Here is a 20,283-nt window from a genome sequence, read left to right as displayed (position 1 = left end):
AAAGTTGTAAGTTTGTCCAGTATGCACTTCATTAATTACACGCGTAATCCATTTGGTTGTTTATTTCAGAAAAAGGCGCTTTTCTGCCAATGTTGAGACAAATGGAAACTGCTCACAATATTTACAAAATCTGGTAAAGAAATATCGCTAAACATTATGCTTGCTTTGTAATATTGAGCCCAATACACAACAGGTTGTTCCACCTGCAAACTATGACAGAGGTATAAATGCTACTCCTAGTTCAGGTTCAAGTGGAAGTTTACATGTTGGAATTGCCAGACCATTTCAACAGGCACATAATTTATTCAAGCATGATATTCAAGGTATGGTTACTGTTTAACATTCAATGAATATCATCCTGTTACTGATTTTACAGAAGTAGACAACTGTAAGAGGTTTTCACAAACCGCTATCATGACTCCACACGCAAAAAGAAAAATGTTAACATATGAGAGAGTGCCTGGGAGCAAGGGAGGACAAACCAGACTTACGTTTTATTAAACAATGTTTAATACGTGTTGGTTTTACTTGTTTTTGCGTTTCATGATGGAATTTTAAGAGTTTTTTAAATTTTGTACTTTAAAATTTTAAAAAGTTCTGCTAAATAAAGAAGACATTGAGGTGAAAGCACTTTGAGAGATAGATTGGAATAAATTGATCTATGGATTTCGCACACAAATATATTTAGTTTGATGCGATGGGGTTGATGAACATGAATGGTTTATCCATCTTTTCCGAGCAACAATGGAACAGCTTCCACCACCATGATGGGGAAATCCATTCTTCCAGTTTGTAAACACAACATTATTTCCATCAATCCATTCCCAGTTTCGTGGATTGAGTTTTCCATTTAGTCCTAAAAATTAGTTTCAATGTTTTGTGACGATAAGACAAAAAATCATGATGAATTCATGTTTTTTCTTTATACTTATTTCAAATGAGTTTAAAACATAGTATAGCTAAGTAAGTGCCTTGCCCAAAGCCGCACATAGTAGCAACTTCGAAACATGTACATTCTCTATGAGGAAGGTGCTGTTATTTATATAGTATTTCTGTTTAAGAGTGTTCTATTTTTGGGGGAATTCAGGTAGTTATTTACCTAAGTAAAACGAGTTTTTTCTTGACAGTTTCCAAAGCCAGTTGAGTTGTTTTCGATTGTGAATGGAAACGAGATTAGCTGCATGCGTTTCACGGCATAAACGCTGAGCTGCGTTCCATGAAATATCTTGTACATCACTCACATAATAACATCTGAACATAAAGGTGTTACTACATATCTTAACATAATTCTAATACAACAATACTTGTTTTGAAAAGCCATCCATCCATCTTCACACGTTTCTACCTGACTTGTTACGGTGCTAACTTTTGGTTTTGAATTTGGCACCCACGGTATCCACTCTGCACCATTGCATTGAAATAAAGCTGACCTTTCAGTGTCATAATAAAGACGACCACGTGATGATAAAACACAAAGCTTAGAAATACTGCTTGAAGGTGTCTTTGAAATAAATATAGATTAATAAAAAAAAATATATAAAAAAGTACATAAATAAACCAACTCACGTCTGTTTGTGAATTTCCTCTCACAGTTATTACAGCGGATTCGTTAGAGTTTTGTACATTTATTCTTGTTTTAAACTAAAAAGAAAAAGACAGGTAAAAATAGCGTAGTTTTAAATATTCTGAGTTATAGCACTAATATTGTGCCCCAAGCACGATATGACAATTCAATAGATAGAAAATTCGCTTTTTAACTTGAAAATATAAGGTTTGATGTTGCTGCCACTATTGTAGCCCCATGTTATCTTTTTCTCTCTCTTCTTAAGTGTTTATTTTGCCAAATTTAAGGTATTCTAATGGGTTGTCCACCAGTAGATTGACCTAATTAACATATAAGAACACATCAAACTCTTAGTAACAACATTAACTATGGAATTGATATCCTTCAGTTGGAAGGAATGCATCTTTAGTTAGATAACTAGTAACTGTGTAATGAACTAATTTTAAAACCATGTGAAGTGTAACATACCAATGATACTTTAGACACAGCTGGATCGTCATTAGCTTGTGATTCATCTATAAGATGAAGTTCCTTCAAATTTGATGACTCTACATAATATATCATTTACCAATGTATTGCCATAACCAAATATTGTATAAGATACCTGTTGGTTGATTTATATTTGATGGTAAAGAAATAGAATGTTCTTCAGTTTCATCAACAGTTACTGGTAAGATCCCATGATACTGTGACATATAAATGATTGTTACAATCCATGACCAAACACAAATATACATACCCTCCAAATACGATGGGTTTCATTTCTAAAGAACGAAGCAGGTGAAACTGTAATTCCATTTCCAATCTTTCCATATCGGACTGTTCTGACAGCTGCAAGCAGTAATGAAGTTGGTAGTAAAATATGCTCACAAAAAAGACATTTGAATAAGAAATACAACAGGACCACAACGACCACTTATTTATCATGACACAGCACATAGATATCTTATTGCACGGTGCAAGGGTAGTGGCTTTATAAATCTTGTGACTGCTTGCAAATAATGTCGAGTTTTGTCCCATTCCTAGTGTAGTATAAACCGAACCCCCCCTTTATACGGGTGGTCTCTTTATGCTTTTTTTCTAAGTAATTTGTTTTAATTAAATTTAAGTAACTCAGTGTGGTTTTACCAGATGTTTGATGCAACAACCACACCTTTTAACTTACACTCTTTTCCACACTTTTTTTCCATAGCGATTTTTAATCACTTTGGTTTTTCTGTTTATTCGTTCTTTGAATAACATAATTTTCACTATTGTTTTAGAAGGGATAAATAACAAATTAAGACGTGTAATGAAGCATACATTACCATTGGTAGATGATGGGCCATCAGATGCAACGTTTTTATGTTTCTTTTTTCTTTTCTTCTTTTTTGATTTTTTTGTTTTGGACTTCTTTTTTCGACTTTTCTTATCTATACAGTATTATAGAGGTTATTAGTTTGAACAGAGTAAAAAATAAAAATTTTACTTTTTTTCTTTTTTCTTAAAATTCTGCCAGAACAAGTTGGGTGCGAATGGTCTTTAATTATTATCAGCGTTTTATGTTTCTCTCTACTGAGCACTGTGTTTACTGGCGCATGAAGCTTCACAAGAAACTTTTCACTTCTTTCTTCAATTTCGTCAGTATTTATCGTTACACCCCATGTTTGCTGTGCTGATCCTGAAGTAAGTGTTTAAGTTATTACCAGCCACACCACAAATACATGCATATGTGTTACCAGGGTCAAACTGGACTTGTAAAGCACTGCTTGGATTGTAATCCAATTCAGGTCTTGCACTTCCTGGTTTCACAAAAACACTGATAAAGGACGACTGACTTAAATTTCCCATTCTATGCAAGCTGATTTGAATCGTCCCAACTTCTTCACAAATTTTAATTTTCTTTTCTTCCATTTCTAAGCGGGACCATGACATCGAAAATCTTTACAAAATAAATTGCTTATGACCGCTACTTTCCAGACACTTTTCATAAAAAAGGGATTGGTAAAAAAACATTTTAATTCCTGTTTATATTATTTCAAAATTTATAAATATATACTGAAATTTGTTTTAATAAATAGATGTAAAAGAGAGAACATGTACCAACAGGAATAAGAAATTGTGATTACAGGAATGCCTGTTAAAACAAAATACAAATGCCTACTTTAGTGAACAACAACATAAGTGTACTACAGTGAACCATATCATGTTTGCTGAGTTGGAACAATCAACATTAAGTGTCTTGCCCAAAGACACATATGATGACAAAGTTACCAGTTTCATGTTTAAAACATAGATGATGCTACCATTTTCTGTGGACCAAAACATTAAACAAAATTATTTTCTCACTTGTTTCCAAACAACATGTTGCTCCATGCGTCTTGGACAGTGAAAGTGAAACTATCATTAGTGACACGTAGATTACTTGATATCACATAAACAATATTACGATGATCCAAATCAGCTTGTGTGAACTGCATTATTGAAATATCATCATATATTTCTTGTCCAACCTGAAAAGCAGAACAAAGCTTCAAAGGTTCTTAAGATTATTTTATATATTTTATGTACTTTAATTTAGGTAAAGAAATCTTTACATTGTGCGAAGTATACAGAATTATATAAAAAATACTATTTAGATGAGTAATTAGTTTAAAATTTTACCAAATAATCTTAAGAACTTTACGAGATATTGCCAAAATTATTTAATATTATTTGTACATCCTATCCCAAAGCACCAATAATGTCACTGGGTCAAACACAAACAACAATAACTCCAAAAAGCTACTGTTATGAACAGAAAGAAATGGCATGAAATGCATTTGAATATAAAATAATTACTATTTGAATACAGTTACATATGTGGAAACAAAAGTAAATGAATATAAACTAAACAGGTAAATTCAGCTCAGTATGTGGGCACCGATTATAAAATATCGACTTCAGTTTTCTCCTAAGAATGTTAATCAAGGTTTAAACAATAAGTCACTTTAATTTATTAACTAATTTACCAGACGAAGTATTCCGTATGATGGTGGAGTAAGAATTGAAAACAAAAGATCTTCGTTTCTGCTTGTTGCTGAGTCTTCTGCTCTTAAAACACTTGAGTCCAAGTATATTCCATAATCTGGTGATTTACCCGTGCCTACCAAGGGTGTAAGAAGTAAACAATATCTTTATAGTATTTTTTATTCTTACTTATATTATCCTCGCGAAAACGACAGTCGTTATAACACGGGTGTTCATACACCTTGTGCCAGCTTACAAGTTACCAAGTATGTTACTTTGTGGGTGATTGTAGGTGATATTCACCAATTTCTTATATTAAACTCCTCACTGTAATTTTGTTGTATGTTGAGTTTAACAGTCATGTTTCTTTAGCTCATGCAGTCCAATAATTTTTGTAATAGAGTAAAACCGCTGCTATTGTTGTGGGCGTATGTGTCCTTAAGCAAGACACTTAATGAGAATTGCTCCAACACAGTAAAAAATACCGGCAAAAAATAATCACCCACAAAGTAACATACATGGTAACTCGTAAGCTGGCAAGAGGTGTATGAAACAGACGACTGTTGTTTTCCGGCCACACAAGGATAAAGTAAGTTACGTTCATTCATTTTGGCTCAAAACATAACGTAACTTTTAATAATTTTGGTTATTGAATTTGTGTTTATTGATGGTTTTATTGTAGTAATAACGGCCTATAAGTTACTAACTTTACTAAACTCAATAAATTTTGGTCACATCAATTAGAACGTGGTTTAGTATCGACATGTCAGGTTTTTGTATTTTTTTTGCTATATGATGCAGGTAAAGGTAAATAAATGTATGTAACTTTCTTTATCCACGTGTCACTTCGAAAAAAAAGACTGTCGGAATAACAGGGGTTGTTATACTCCTTGTGCCAGCTTACGAGTTACCATATATATAACTTTGTGGAGAATTATTTTTTTATGGCTAATAATTTGGACAACCCATTAGTGACCACTGGGTTAAAGCAATTGCCGTTAAGAATCTTACCAAAGACACATACGCCTAAAATGGTAACAGCGATGAGCCTTGAACCCATTACCTCTGGTTCAGTGGCAGACACGCTTACCACTTTGCCACAGCGCCCGGCAATGTTAAAAAAATCATGCAATAAAAAAGGCTTTTTCAGTCTGGCGCCGTGGCATAGTGATTAGCGTGTCTGCCTGTAAACCAGAGGTAATGGGTTCAAGGCTGGACGCTGCTACTATTGTGGGTGTATGTGTCCTTGGGCAGGACACTTAACAGCAATTGCTCCAAACCAGTGGTCACTAATAGGTTGTCCAAATTATCAGCCATACATAAAAAAAAATCCCAAAAGGATAAAGTAAGTTACATTCATTCATTCATACATCCTGATTAAGTTTGTTATACAATATATTTTAACATCTATTTTCCTTTCTGAAATAATAAATAGTGAAGAACTATTTTTACGTCATCAATTCTATAATGATGTCATCAAAAAAATAATAACATGAATCTGAAGATAATTTTATACTGCGCAAATCTCCTAAATAAAGTTTTTGTCAAGCTGCTATGCTTGGCTTGGAAAATCTGATTAAGTGAGACAGAGTCAAAAGTTGAAAAAAATTAAAAAGAAATCTCTCAGCCAAAGGTTTATTGAATTTTTTTGCTAATAATTTCTTTTTGCTGTTTTATTAATTAAGATCGTCATAAATATTTAAAAATATAAAGAAACTTTAAATAATGTTTCATGGCAACCAACCTAATGCTTGTATTGTTGTCGGTTCCACATTAACAGCAATGTATGGTGAACTCTCATCCAACCGTTCTATTCTCAAGTTAAAAGACAATGCTTCCAAAGTTCTGTGTCCTGTATCACATTTTTTTGTATAACTTTAGTTTAAATACATGACATGTAATGTCCTATAAGCAACTTTAACACTTTTTCAACAAAAATATTTTTTAATCGAAGTTTTTAAACTGCATTTCAGATTACCTTAATTAGGATTAACCATACTGCAGATTATCTAAAAAGTCAGAAAATCCTATTTTAAAAAATAAAAATTTGCGAGAAAAGCTATTTTAGATTTCCTTTTTGCCCAGCAGCAACAGTTTGTATATTAACATAACCGACCTTGGTAAATATAACCAGCATGAACTCCATCACTCACGGTAAACGTAAAGCGATCAATGCTTGCACCATCACCATTATGTTGATAAGCAAACACCCCTCGTTTCAAATCATTGAGTGAGATTACAGTTGATTGACCGATAAAATTACCATCACATGTAAGTGATCCATGTTCAGGGTGATCCACAATATTTAGTCGAACATTATCTGATGCATGCAAGATAATTGCATAAAAAACGTACTGTTTTAAATATTTTATCATTAACTATTAATAAAAAAATGTTTGGAAGTTAGTGGAAGTATCTTTTAGGCATTTTACTTCCACTTTAATATTGGAAGAGCATTAACTTACTGTGAGCTTAGTGTATGTTGGGCTTTATTATCAGTCATGTTTACTAATAGTTTTTTAACAGCCATTGTATTATTTTATGCTTCTTTTGCAAAGACTGACGATGCCATTTAGGGGAAATATACATCACCTATATAACAGTTGGCTAGAGTTGAATTTTGTCTGTTTTGTTTTATAGCACAAGTTTCTAACTGGATTTCTATACACAAGAATCGTTTAACTTTATGAGCAAAATATCAGAACAGATTCGCGAATTTAAAAAACGAATTTAAAAAAAGTTGCATTGACATTTTGTTTTAGAACTAAGTATTTACCATCGGCTGTATCATCATCAGTTATGTTGATTATCATGTTAGTTATGGTAACAGTTGATCCACTGTACATCATAAGGTTGGATTGACCAGCATTTATATTCGATGATGTTACATCGGTGTGGATTGATACACGAGGAAGTTCTTCATCTACAGATGTGATGAGAACAGTGACATCCACTTCTTTGGTTTTTATGCCATTACTTGCCAAGATATGAAAAGAATCCACAGGTGAGTCAACTTTGCTTGTGTGAACATATTTAACCTGAACAATTTATATTGAATGCATGAATGTAACTAATACGTACTCTAGTAGTGAAGCAACTTCACAACACTTATAACAGATGTGTTCTGTTCTATACACCTTGCGTCCACTTACAAGTAAGTTTGTAACTTTATGGAAGTTATGAAACTTAGTATGGGTGAACACCCACAACGAAATGGTGGCAGTAACAAGCTTCGAACCCAGTACCCTCTGGTAATGAAGTAAGCTATCTAACCATCCTGCTAAGCCCGTAGTAAAATAAAATATAAATTAGCCTAAATATTCCTTAAAATTACATTTCGTGCTAACACATCAAGCTGGCTAAACATTTCAATTGGAATTTGTGGAAAATTGACATATTCAATTTGACCATATAATGGTAGACCAATAACATCAAACGTAATTTCTTCTGGTCGATGTGCACCATCACTTGCTAACAGAATGTTGCTGGTAACAAAACCCTGTGAAACAACAATACAATCTAAGATTTATTTTTACATACATGATAAAATGTTAATTCCATTCATAATTTCTACTGTGCTAAAGGAAGAAAAAAAAGCTAACAGTCATGGCAACGAGAAAAAACTTCTTTAAATATATGTTTTATAATATAATACAACATGGGACTAAAAAAATAAAATTTTCCTTACTTTTATAGTAAATACTTAAAAATTATTGCTAAGCAGTTGTTACCTGGCCTCCTTCATTTACATGCAGGGGATGAGTTATAATATGAACAGCATTTTTCTTGGTGTGTTCAATATTAATGTTAAACCTAATACGATGGGTTGTAAATTCACCATCAGTCACAGAAAACCTGAACGAATCCTGTAAATATTAATATTAATCGTTTAAACATTAAAGGTCAACTTTTCATAAAAATTAATCAAAAACCACTCTACAGGCAAATATATTTCGCATGATAATGTTTTAACAATCTGTTTAGGTGATCTGTATAAGGGCAGTCATTGTTTGTTTGTTTTTAATGAAGGTTCCCTTTATAGGATGTCTAAATGAAAAAAATAAATTAAGATTGTTTAAATTTGTATTGTGCCTGGCTTGAACAGTTTATATTTTAAATAACCTTACTTGTGCTTTCGACCCGAGAACACTTGAATGTTGGTAACGGATTCGATTCATTTCAACATCCTCCTCGGTGAAAGTATGAGCATATTCTAAACTGTCCCATACATTTCCTCCTAATAATAAAGTATTCAGGAACATTATGTATTACCAAACAACTAATTTGTTTTCTCCTTGTTTAATATAACTAGTCTTGCAATAACAAAAGTGCATCTTATGAGAATAAAACATGATTTAAAAGAATAATATTCTTTAATATGAATTTATATTCTCGAAAAAATACTTTTTATTTGCAAGTCTCCTCTTCTTGGTATTGAATGCAACTCGTAAACCAATTCCGACGATTCTGTGTCCGCATCAGTGGTTTGCAATGAAACTGAACTTATGATCTGCAACAAAATAAACAATTTAATAAAAATCAAATCACTATTTTACACTCATGGAAATTATTCTAGTTATAGATTATACACAGTTTAAAATTGCTTAGCCAACACACTTCCAGGTGCCATAGAACCAATTTCCTGGATGCTGAATATTTTATCGCAATCTTACCTTTGTCGATCCAATTTCTAATCTAATTCCTTCATTACGAACAACAATTGGTCTTTCATCATTTACTTGAATTATATTAACCATCTAAAATAAAAGACTCATGTAAAATTTACATTTTAAATAATCTACTTTATAGTTACCAATTTTGTTTTTTGAATATGTATGCCATCTGTAACTTTGAGTTCAATTTGGTCAAATGTAGATTCCGATCCATCATGCATGTAAGTTGGCATAACATCATGGTGGGCTAGTTGTTCCATTGAGAATTCATTCATTTCATGCATTTCATCATGGTGACTCTCTTCCCTATACCTTTCAATAACTTTATGATAATGTTACGACAATACATATCTACATATTTGTGTAAATACTTGCATGCTAGCTTTTAAAACTTTTGGACAAATAGTTCTAGAGACTTGATGTGAAAATATTTAATAACATTGGGGACACTTGCTCACAATGGTAGCAGTATTGGGTTTTGAGTCTAGTACCCTTGGGTTACCTAACAAGCGCTGTAACCCACTGTGCTCCTAAACACCCAGTAAAATATTCACCTTAGCACGTCATCAGATCGTCGAACTCTCGCCAACATTTCCATTTCATCAACAACCATCCCGTGTGATGGAGGTTTACTCACGACCACCATCACATTATCATGAGGGATATCCATATCATCCACAATCAATGTCATGGGTGACATGTTTCCTTCACTACATGTTATATTTTCGACGCGGAAAACAGGTTCTTCATCATTCATTGGAGTTATTGATACAAGAAAAGGTACCTGAATAAGATTGAAGCGTAATACATAAGTAACTAATTCTATTTGTAAAAATAAGTGAAAACATCATATTTCACTGAACCACTGTGGATAAAGTACCCACTTCATGACCAAATCATACAGGTCTGAATATCAATGATGCTGCTATTGTGGGCAATGCCATGTGATAAAATAAAAGAGATTTGAACCTGTTGAGAGAAGTAATGTCCGTCTGTTGCTTGAATAGAAAATTGATCGGATGTTGGTTCAATTCCATCATGAATTGACTGAACATAACGAATATTTCCATCCAATAGTTGAGAATAATTGAAGCGAGTTGTTCTTTTTCCAATGATTTTTTCATAACCCGGTCTTGGAGTTACATCTTCCAAATAACCAAAAGTTGGGTTTTCGGTTATTATAAAACCTAAAAATAGAGGGAACATATGGATAAAGCCGTCACACTATTTATTTAAATAACAACATACCATGTTAGGGTTGGTGTATGAAGTGAGTGATAACAAAGCTAATGGATTAAAAAAACTTACTAAGATTTAAACTGGGTGTGTCAATGTCATCAGCCATTAAGAAATTTTGAGACAAAGTTTTGAATTCTCCTTCATTGCATCTAAAAACTTCGTTTCCGAGCGCAATCCTTGGTGGTCGTGAGTTAATTGGATAAATATCAAACAACAAATCCTTTGTTTTTACAACAGAGTTATCATCTTCACTTGGTTGACCTGAAAATTTTGTTTTTTTGATAATGATGATTACTTATTTATCCTCCCACTGACTGCAAAGTAAAAGTTATAGCGTTAATATATAAAATATAGTTTAAGGATTGACTTTTGATCCGCCTTTAAATTCTTTTCATAGGAATCCAGTAAATAATCAGTTCTTGTAAAAACACACACAATAGTAACCACATCAAACCAATTCCTTAAGTTACAAGGTGAGTGCTGCAGCCACTATGTTACAGCAGCATTTATGTAATACTTAACACATGGAAAGTACCTCTTCTATCTGTCACCATCACGGTTGCAACATCATGCATGACAGACTGACCAACTTCTGACTTATCATGGATGTAAAACACTTTCTTATTTATTATATCTTGTTGCAGAAATGTGGTGACGGTCTATTGAAATTTAAAACAATTAATAAATATGTCATGATGAGAATATACAAATTGACTAAATCTAATAATGCCCTTGTGGATACATGTGTAGCAATGTTTTAAGTTTCATGTACTGTACCTACTTGTGAGCATTATTTGATAAATGTGATCATAATAAGATGTTGAAACATTAATACAGATATATAAATCAGGATAAACAACTTTAATTATAATTAAGCATGGAAGTGGCAGCAATAGTTTGTGTATATAACTAATTTATACAACATTTATCAGCAAGACAAAATGTCATAAGATTGAATGGTTGTAACCTTTTTACCTTGCCATTAATAACTATGTTTCCATGACTTGGAAACGACAAGACTTCAAATATAAGATTGTCATCTGTTGTATCTTCATCTGTGGCGGAAAGAAACTCACTATCGATTAATACAGAGCCACCTTCATGTACGCTCAATGTTGTGTTGCTGCCTAATCAACAACGATATTATTAACTAACTAAAAAATAATATTTCAATTGCAATATCAACCATGAATAGACGGAGATAAATCATCAACAGGTTCCATTTGCACTTTCATCAATGTTGAAGATGTTTGTTTTCCATCGCTCACTGTTAGTTCAAACTGATCAAGATGATTTTCAGAACCATCGTGAGTATAAACCATTCTGAAACAAGCACACTTCGATTGAATAAACATTTAAACCAACACAAGCATATCTGTAATTTACCGAAATTGCTCAATATCTTGACATAAAAAAGTATCATTTTCAACCATAGCTACTCCATCTCGGAAAATTGTTCCTGCTGATGGTACTTTTGTTAAAACAAGGATGATGTTTTCTCTTAAAGTGTCCTCATCATCTATTTGAATCAAATCAGGGGAAATATTTTCTGTTCCTCCTTCATTCAAATATAAACTTGTACCTTGGATTGAAGGCGCCTGAGAGTTATATGTAAGAAATCTAAATAGGAAACTGACCAAATATTACAATATTTCAAAGCTAACAACTTATCGTCAAACACTCATCGAAAATCTATCACGAAATCGAAAGTTTTGTTACCTGGTTATCAACAGGTAGAAGTGTGATTGCAAAGTTAACTCCTCTCACTTGCCTATTATGATCATCACTCACTGTGAATATGAACTCAATATCAACCGGATGCAAACCAATATCTGACATTGGAGGCATGTATGCTACTTTTTGATGATCAACAGCACTTTGTGTGAATGTACTAAATTAACAATACAAGAATTATATATTAAAAAATTTACTTCTTTACGATCCTATTTGAAATTTGCTTTACCGTAAAGTTGGTACAGATGGATCTTTCATTAACATCACCATATCATCTGTAAAGACCAACCGACCAGCATTCATTTCATCATTTTTTCCAATTACTCGACAACCTATGTCAATAGTAAACGTCACATCAGTTTCCTCATCTTCCATATCAATATAATGCAACTCTCTTCTGGTCAGATGTACAACATCTGTTTCATTCAATGTAAGCGACCTAATAAACAAAGTTGTTTGTTACAAAAACTGGGCGTCTCATAACTTTAACACTTGTGTTCCGTTTTGCGCATCGTACATGAGAGCTTTACCCACTTTGAGTTTGCTTACTAGTTACCGAGTATGAAACTATGTGAAGAATATTTTGGCTTTCTTTTGGATGACTGCCAATTGCTAAAATACCAATAATGTTCACTGGGTTAGAGGCTTGGACCAATTAACAAAATTCTAGTAGCAGTATCTAGCATCAAAGTGGTGTTTAAGCGACAGTTGTACAGTGCTGGTAAATTAATATTATATTGGCAATTACAATGTATTTCCATCAGCAGGTTGAGGTGGAAGGTCATCAACAGGGGTGATTCGTATCACGACTTTATGAACAGGGGATATGTTGGGCACAGGAACACAGCTGTCAATCAATGTAAATTCAAATGAATCTTCAAATAGTTCATTTCCAAGATGCTTGTAATATATTAGGCCCTGTACACAGCATTTAATTAGAAAGAAGACTATAGATTACTTTTATTACAAAATGAACAAAAACTGTTTATGTTCATTTCTGAAATCAGTATTTCCATTTTTGCTAAAATGTGTTTTTAGTTAAGATGGACTAAGCTCTTTACAATTAAAAAATATCAACCACACTACCTAGATTAAAGTGTTTACATAACATTGAATTATTATATCACCATCACCAGCATAATACATAGGCTTGCCATACAGCCCGGTTTAGCTGAGACAGTCCCGATTTTAAGCTCTTTCCGCGTGGTTAACCAGTTTGCCCCGGAATTTATAATTTAAAATGTGCAAATAAAAAACTGTTATAACTTTTCTGTTACACACATGTTGCATCACACACGTTCTAGATCACAGACAGCATTATTCGCTGTTGAATGCCTACGTGTACATGATGTATTTTATGAAAAGATAAGATCAAACACTGTTCTTTTGAAAAAAAGGTGTGTTTACATTGATAAAATAGGCCAACATATGATGGTAATTTGTTTGTATAAATAATTAGTTGCATTTAACCCTTTTCTATTGTGCCTACATTAAGTTTTCATTTGCAGTTTTCAAGATGCGACCCGCATTTGCATTTAAAAAAAATGGCAAGCCTAATAATACAATATAATCTTGCTTTACATCGCAATGTACATAACACCTGATAAAGATCAGATTGTTGAAACTTGTCGACAAACCAACCAGCACGTTCCCATTTACGTCTTTTTTGTATCTCGCCAGCAGATGGTAGTTTAGTAATGTTAAACTTAATATAATCTGCGCTTGAATCTGCATCATGAGCTTCCAACATGAAACGATGAATCAGAATTGTCTGAAATATTATATTATTTTTTAAGTAGTCTATACTGTTTAACATTAAACCTAAAATAAAGTTTGTTGGCTTTATATCAGTTCTTACCTGACCTTCCCGTACATTGAAAACAATATTATTTATTAAATATGGAGGTGCATCGTCTTTGGGTAAGATTGTAATTGGAAGTTTAAATCTTGTGCTGCAGAAAAATTGAGTAGTAGGGTTGGTATAACTATGGTATATCCGATGTACATGGATGCTCATTTGATAAACTTTAATTAAATTAATTATTTTGATACCCTGTGCATGTTGCTAAAAATACAAAACACATTAAATATACTTTCTTTAAAGAGTCTGGACCACGCTCATACAAGTTGGTTTTAAATGAAAATTTACACTTAATAAATACTATCTGTGGTAATTTTTTGTGAAAAAAATATTTAGTTTGGCCAAAAAAACGTTTTAAAAAGTGCCAAAAAATTCGCCTATTGTTGCGTCACTCGCGGGCACTATGACGTAAATTACGTCACGATCTTTTCTAATCGATCAGCTGATTTGGGCTTTGCTGTTTACAGCAAAACAGTGTACCGTCGACATAGCATTTTCTGTTACTTTTAAATTAAGAAATAAGCGTGGGTAATGCCGTGGCCTGATTTTAGTTTAAAATTAATATTTTTAAAAATTGTTTGTAAGTGTATTACAGTATTACACTATTTAAATTTGTCAGTTAACAATAATGTAAAAGTGTCAGTGTGTGATGTATAGTCAGGTAGAAGTGTTTCATCTAATGAAGTGACATAAGTGAAGATCCTAGTCCACTAGCAATAGGTATTGAGCCTTTCCAGTTTGAACCTGTACTTCCAGCAAGTGTTGGGGAAGTAGACAGGCCAAGACCATGGAAAATAAGTGAAGCTGAGCAAATCAACAACACAATTTGGTGGGTTGACGAAGAATAGCATTTATTAAAAAAAATGTGACATTTAATAAGTCTGTTGGTTGAAGTGTTGCACTGTCTTTTTTCCTGAATTTGTTGAAATTTGTGTAAACAGATTTGTGTTGCAAATATGATGTTCTTGACTGAGACCCGAGCATGGAATACAAATTTAGTGAAATCAATTTACTCTAGTCTAGTATTTATTGTTGGCCTTCATACCAAAAAGTTGGTCAATCACATGTTTATGGCATTTATTTTGTTTAGACAGTATCGCTACACAGCTGATCAGAACTTTGTTCGATAGGTGCGGCAATGACTGGAAAAGGAAAACAGAAAGGTTCAACATTATAGTGACAGTTCAACAACATTTGCAAGAATTTTTCATCATTCAGTTTTGAATGGTCTTGTTTCATACAAAATGTGATTCATGCAAGAGTTATGTTGTTTTAAATTATGTTGTTTTAAATTAAGTACATTCAACATTACAAGAAATACATATTTAAGTATTGGATTATTTTCATTGTTTTGAATAAAGAATACTTGTACCGGATGGTGGATTTGTTCTTCTGCGCTCTCCAAATACAATGCTGCTTACTTGATCCGAACAAGTTTCCTTGCATATTCTAATTAGAACATATCATAGTAAAGCGATCTGAAGTAAAATGTGCACTACAAATATGAGATGACCAGCATACCAATGTAATGTTGCTTGCTTTTTTTCTATGCTCCACTCTTCCTTTTGAAAATGAAAACACACATATATACTTATCGCTTTACAGCCATTCTTGTCTTGCTATTTTAAACACAGCACCTATCAGGCATGATTACTCAGCTTATGGTAAACTCCTATATGGTAACTTTAAATACAGATATAAATATAGTCTATGCCATATAAGGAAAAAACAAAAAGAATTTAAAATCTGAACCCTAGAAAGTCACGAAAACTAATTCTCCACTAAGCTTGGTAGGCTATTTTGTGTGGTTATACACTGATCCCTAGGAAATAGCTTCCAATGAGTTGCTGAAGCCATAGGTATTGTTAATACCTTAAAAAACGTTTTGATTTGCTTATCTATCAAAACTGCACCAATAAACCGCTGATAGACCGGGTTTTCCCCATAAACGAAATATTGCATTGTGACGTCACAGTGCCCGCGAGTGACGTTTTTTACAACTTTGAAATTTGATTTTTTAAACGTTCATAACTTTTAAATTAAAGCGAATTTTCACAAACTGGCTGTGAATTTAGCATCAGTAGACATAAAACTTTATTCTTATGCAAAAAACTGCGCAACCATGAGAACCGTGGGCCGGACTCTTTAAATTTATCAAACCTGTGAAATCCATCAGTTATTCGAAAAACAATTTTATCTTTCCGTGTGTCAGTATCGTCATGACGATATACAACTACATTGTTTTCAATATCTCTCCAATTGAAGGTAAACCCAGGTCTATTGTTGATATATAAACGCCCATGTTGTAATCCCCCAGCCAACATAAACCGCACCTAAGGACAAAGTTATAAATTCAATGTCAACTTATATATACCATTACCTTCAAACCTGGTAAAGATTGTCTCTGTCTACAATTTGGAAAGAATTGTGGGTGAGTGGTCGAGACTGTCCCTCCAACATAGATAATCCCATATTCCAGGACACTCTTGGTGCATTTGTGCGTGCAACTCTAACTGAGAATAGCGCCTGTTAACGTGTACAATTATAATTAAAACTTCTGTTTGCTGAACTAGTTTGAATATTCTTCAAAAAATAGCTTAGATTTTGGCGTCCATCTATATAAAAATCTTCTGGGAAGCATACTACAGTATTACGTAACATCAAAAAAAAAATATTCTTTTTGTGAACCTCTTTGGTAGGTGACCAAAATAAATCCAACGCGGCCCATTTTTTTGTTTGTAAGCCAGTGGCTGAGCAGCACTAAAACTAAGTACTCAAATTACTTTAATTGGAAGGCTTTGTAGATAATATGAGTCAAAGACAACGAATTCAACAACAAAAGAATGTCTTTCTGGATAACTAATATTTGGTGGTTGATATGCAATCTGAAGACTCTGTAAATCCTGTATAAAAACAAAACTTTGTTAAATTAAACCATCCGATGTTTTTTTTTGTAATAAAACCAATAACAAAGAAATACCTCTTGCAAAAACGAGTCAATCTGTTTGCTTTCATCATTCAAATGTGTAATAAACCCATCAGCTGGTGGTTTAGTAATATTGAAAATAAGACGTTCATTGTTAGTTTCACCATCCATTGCTGACACAGTCATCGGCAAAATGTTGGTAAGCACAAATTGGTCAACCTGTATTTACGTAGAACAATTACTTGAATTGTAATGAGCAAGTAAACAGATGGGATATCTGCATTACCTCAAGAATGTACATATTTGTAAATGAAGGCTTTGGTGGTTGGTTTGGGAATGCATAAGAAATTATCACAGGTAGGTAATGCTTCTCTTGTGTTAAAACAGAACCAGATCTCCTGAAGTTGTTAATCAGTTTGACATTAACAGAATCTGATTACTAACTGATGCTGTTACCTGTCAGTAACAATGACATGAATTGGAATATAATCAACATCAGGTGTGGGGGATGATCCATGTTTGTATCGAACACCTAACAATAAAAAGTCATCGCATCTTGATACAATTGTCCCAGTTCTAATATATTGTGGAGACCTGTGAGTGTAGAGTGGAATTAAGTGCAAGAGTCCCTTTGCATACTTGTTAAAGTTTGAAAATATAGGACACACAAATGTAAACAACCCATATTAACCCCTAAGTTAGCGCAGTGACCTGGTATCCTTTGGTTACGACGTGAGTGCTTTAACCACTTTGCAAAAGCGACAGACCACCTTAACATTATTTTACCATTGTCCACCATTTTTTTGAATACTGTTTTTTTAATAGACACAAATTTTCAATTTTTTTCCAAAAAATTAGACATTGGGAATCAGTGAAATCTAAGAAACATTTTTGAACCATTAATTTTACTGGTTACCACAAGACTTGTTGTCATTGTTTTACAATCCGATTCCTATATTGGTCTCTACTAACCTTATATATTAGATGGGGGAAGAGTAGTAGGGTGAGGAAATATCGGACACTTGGTCAGTCAAGACTTTTATTATATTTTTTTTATGAAAGGAAAAAAATGTTACAGAGTTATTTGACAATATTATCACCATTCTATAAAGCGCGCATCAAAGCCGATTACTGTTTTTAAATATAAAAAAAATATGTTAAAGAGAAACAGTATATTTTAAACAGGCCAAAGCCAATGAAATTTGGTGGTTGTGAGTGTAAACGATTGAACTAGTTTTCTAGATTCATAGAATGTTCTTTGTTTACTACTAAGAGGGGCAAGAAAACAGCATGAAAAAATGTCCTATCTTTCCTCATCCCACTATACAATGGATACCAAATGATGTTTGAACAATACCCATTATTATTCAAACAATACCATTTTCTATAAAAGAATATATTGTAAGTAACATGTCAAAAACGGTACCAGTAAGGCAAGATTAAGAATGTATAAACTAAATTTTCAAAGCATACAGTACTATTTTGTGTTATTTACGTCTGTTTTTAAATTAATTTACGTGTGTTTTTGAATTGTTAAAGCTACACATGTTGTGCGAATCGCTAAGTTCCTCGCATGTTTTAATATATTTTTTGTATTGTTGTCAATTAATAAGGGTATGATCGTACTAATTTGTGGTATCACCCAAAATTTTTAACATTTTTTTGAGAATTACGTGCTTAAGTGTCCCATCTTTCCCCACTTTACTGTAGAACATGTGTGGGGGATTTTTTGTTAGATAAGGGGAACTCCCTTCGTACGATCGGTCGCTACATAAACCTCTTATTTTGTTTATAAAAAATATTTATATCGTGTATTTAATATACAGCATATTATATGATACAGGATGCTATGATAATATAGTGGACACAAATTTTCGTCTTGGGACGAAATTTACGAACCATTGACGATAAAACGCGCACCAATCCGCACAAGCAAATTATGACATTCCAAGCGCTCCAGAAATGTTTTAACTTTGCTTTCCATAACATTATATTTTACTTACGTCAATTCATGCTCGTCTGTTGAGTTTGCGGTTTTAACCAATTCCCCATGGGCGGGAAAATCATATAAACCCTCGTACATGATCTGAACCTCGCATATAGTATCAAAATCACGGTCGTAATGAAACTCCATTACATCTCTGTTGATCGGGTTGGAAACCTGTTTAAATACCAGAATGTATGGAATGTTTAATCCAAAGTAACATTTCTTACCGAAGTTGTCCTTTCCACACGCAATGGTACTTCGTTAATTTGAATGATGTCACATCGAGAATTTAATATTGTGATATGCACTAACACGGTTTCCTGTGTTAGACTTTTGGTTAATATTTGCAACGCCATAATACATTTCTTTCATACTTGAACAGTTTCGTTAGGCATAAGAATGTAAGTTCGAAGTTTAACAACATCTTCATGAAGAAATGGTGAACCGTTGTGCTCGTATCTAACAGAATTCGGGAGGTAGTCGCAATCGAACGTCTGCAAAACGCTTTTTAGTAAAATATTACTTCAGGCAATGACAGATAGTGTTTTGATAATCTCTTTTATATTTGAAACGATACCTCGGGCGTAAAGGATCCGACTTTTTGATACATCGGTTCGTTTTGCACAACTTCAACTTTGCACGGAGTTTCAGGGTCACTTGGGAAAGAAAGCAAATTCTTCGTCATATAAACGACTCGGCCATTCGCTACTTCTATCCCATAGTTGTGCCGTATTTGTTGAGCATGTGTGTTTCCTAAACAGCAGTTTACAACCAGGGCAAGCACAAAAATAAGCATTCGCCCCATTGTGTTGCCTAACACTGTTACAAGATCACTTGCATTTCACTTATCTATGTCAAAAACCTGATTAAATGCTTAGTTTATAAAAGTAATCTATACAGCGGAATGTTGCGTTTCTTTTCTACTTCGCTAACTACGCCGTATGAACCCATCAGACCTGACTAAGTTTGCGTAAACTCATTTAATTCGAAAGCAAACCACTCGAACTTCTCACTATAGTGACGAAACAAACCTTACCCGCTGTCTAGCCTCCAATAAGAATCGTTAATTAATTTATAAACAACAAATCAATGTAGCATGCTCATTTACAGCTATATAATATTACGTTAAAGCAACTAAAGCTTGTTGCACGAAACCAAAATTGGTTTATCTTCGCAGACGAGACATCGTAAACAAAGGCTTCCTTTGTCGACTTTTTCTCTTGTCTAGTCTAGTTTTTACGCTTGCCCGGTTCGATCGTTTCAATTAGTTTCCGGCAGCGTTAAAAAAGACGTATAATTGCGGTAGGGCTA

The 20,283-nt window shown here is 33.4% G+C and overlaps 2 protein-coding genes and 2 long non-coding RNA genes across 8 annotated transcripts in view; 2 read left to right on the top strand and 2 right to left on the bottom strand.

The window, feature by feature from the left end:
- LOC149732088 (uncharacterized) overlaps positions 1-630 on the top strand; it is an 11,662-nt gene extending 11,032 nt beyond the window's left edge. For all 3 annotated transcript variants that reach the window (XM_089882734.1, XM_089882737.1, XM_089882735.1), the window contains 3 exons: positions 70-133; positions 194-323; positions 377-630. In XM_089882734.1, coding sequence (XP_089738860.1) covers positions 70-133; positions 194-323; positions 377-501 — 319 coding nt within the window. In that variant the 3' untranslated portion in view covers positions 502-630. The remainder of the gene's footprint in view (positions 1-69; positions 134-193; positions 324-376) is intronic.
- Positions 47-20,140, bottom strand: LOC149732085 (FRAS1-related extracellular matrix protein 1-like). 3 transcript variants are annotated; one of them, XM_089882731.1, is made up of 43 exons: positions 19,550-20,140; positions 19,347-19,466; positions 19,200-19,292; positions 18,989-19,146; positions 17,442-17,579; positions 17,272-17,383; positions 17,040-17,204; positions 16,843-16,962; positions 16,448-16,585; positions 16,220-16,392; positions 14,057-14,150; positions 13,799-13,969; positions 12,947-13,116; positions 12,428-12,637; positions 12,184-12,355; positions 11,851-12,062; positions 11,651-11,787; positions 11,440-11,591; positions 11,000-11,123; positions 10,534-10,725; positions 10,195-10,412; positions 9,780-10,009; positions 9,366-9,537; positions 9,226-9,309; positions 8,957-9,062; positions 8,680-8,789; positions 8,284-8,418; positions 7,887-8,051; positions 7,329-7,590; positions 6,669-6,872; positions 6,297-6,404; positions 4,555-4,688; positions 3,893-4,056; positions 3,283-3,485; positions 3,033-3,224; positions 2,872-2,976; positions 2,304-2,395; positions 2,169-2,250; positions 2,033-2,112; positions 1,567-1,641; positions 1,305-1,501; positions 1,100-1,251; positions 47-856 (listed from the first exon to the last, which is right to left on the bottom strand). In XM_089882731.1, the coding sequence occupies exons 1-43, from the start codon at positions 19,775-19,777 to the stop codon at positions 660-662; spliced, it is 6,546 nt and encodes a 2,181-aa protein (XP_089738857.1). In that variant the 5' UTR covers positions 19,778-20,140; the 3' UTR covers positions 47-659. The 3 variants fall into 3 exon arrangements, with proteins under 3 accessions (XP_089738857.1, XP_089738858.1, XP_089738859.1); XM_089882732.1 differs by having other exon boundaries at positions 9,366-9,531; XM_089882733.1 differs by lacking the exons at positions 17,040-17,204; positions 17,272-17,383; positions 17,442-17,579; ... (2 more) ...; positions 19,347-19,466; positions 19,550-20,140 and having other exon boundaries at positions 16,448-16,572; positions 16,843-16,957.
- On the top strand, positions 14,298-15,435 carry LOC149732087 (uncharacterized). The gene is made up of 2 exons (XR_016385538.1): positions 14,298-14,888; positions 15,150-15,435. It is a non-coding gene; the product is annotated as an uncharacterized LOC149732087 (long non-coding RNA).
- On the bottom strand, positions 15,042-16,213 carry LOC149732086 (uncharacterized). The gene is made up of 2 exons (XR_016385536.1): positions 15,581-16,213; positions 15,042-15,508 (listed from the first exon to the last, which is right to left on the bottom strand). It is a non-coding gene; the product is annotated as an uncharacterized LOC149732086 (long non-coding RNA).
- Positions 20,141-20,283: the final 143 nt, after the last annotated feature.

Source organism: Ciona robusta, chromosome 8, assembly GCF_009617815.1.
Source record: "Ciona robusta chromosome 8, ASM961781v2".
Taxonomy (NCBI): Eukaryota; Metazoa; Chordata; class Ascidiacea; order Phlebobranchia; family Cionidae; genus Ciona; species Ciona robusta.
This window is presented reverse-complemented; position numbering and strand designations above follow the sequence as displayed.

Excerpts from the sequence above, each read along its gene's own strand:
- LOC149732085 (XM_089882731.1), bottom strand. The coding sequence starts at position 19,777 with ATGGGGCGAATGCTTATTTTTGTGCTTGCCCTGGTTGTAAACTGCTGT. Across the intron at positions 17,580-18,988 it reads ACAGACGAGCATGAATTGAC|GTCTCCACAATATATTAGAA; the intron begins GTAAGTAAAATA and ends CTACACTCACAG. Across the intron at positions 857-1,099 it reads AAAAAACTCGTTTTACTTAG|GACTAAATGGAAAACTCAAT; the intron begins GTAAATAACTAC and ends ACTAATTTTTAG.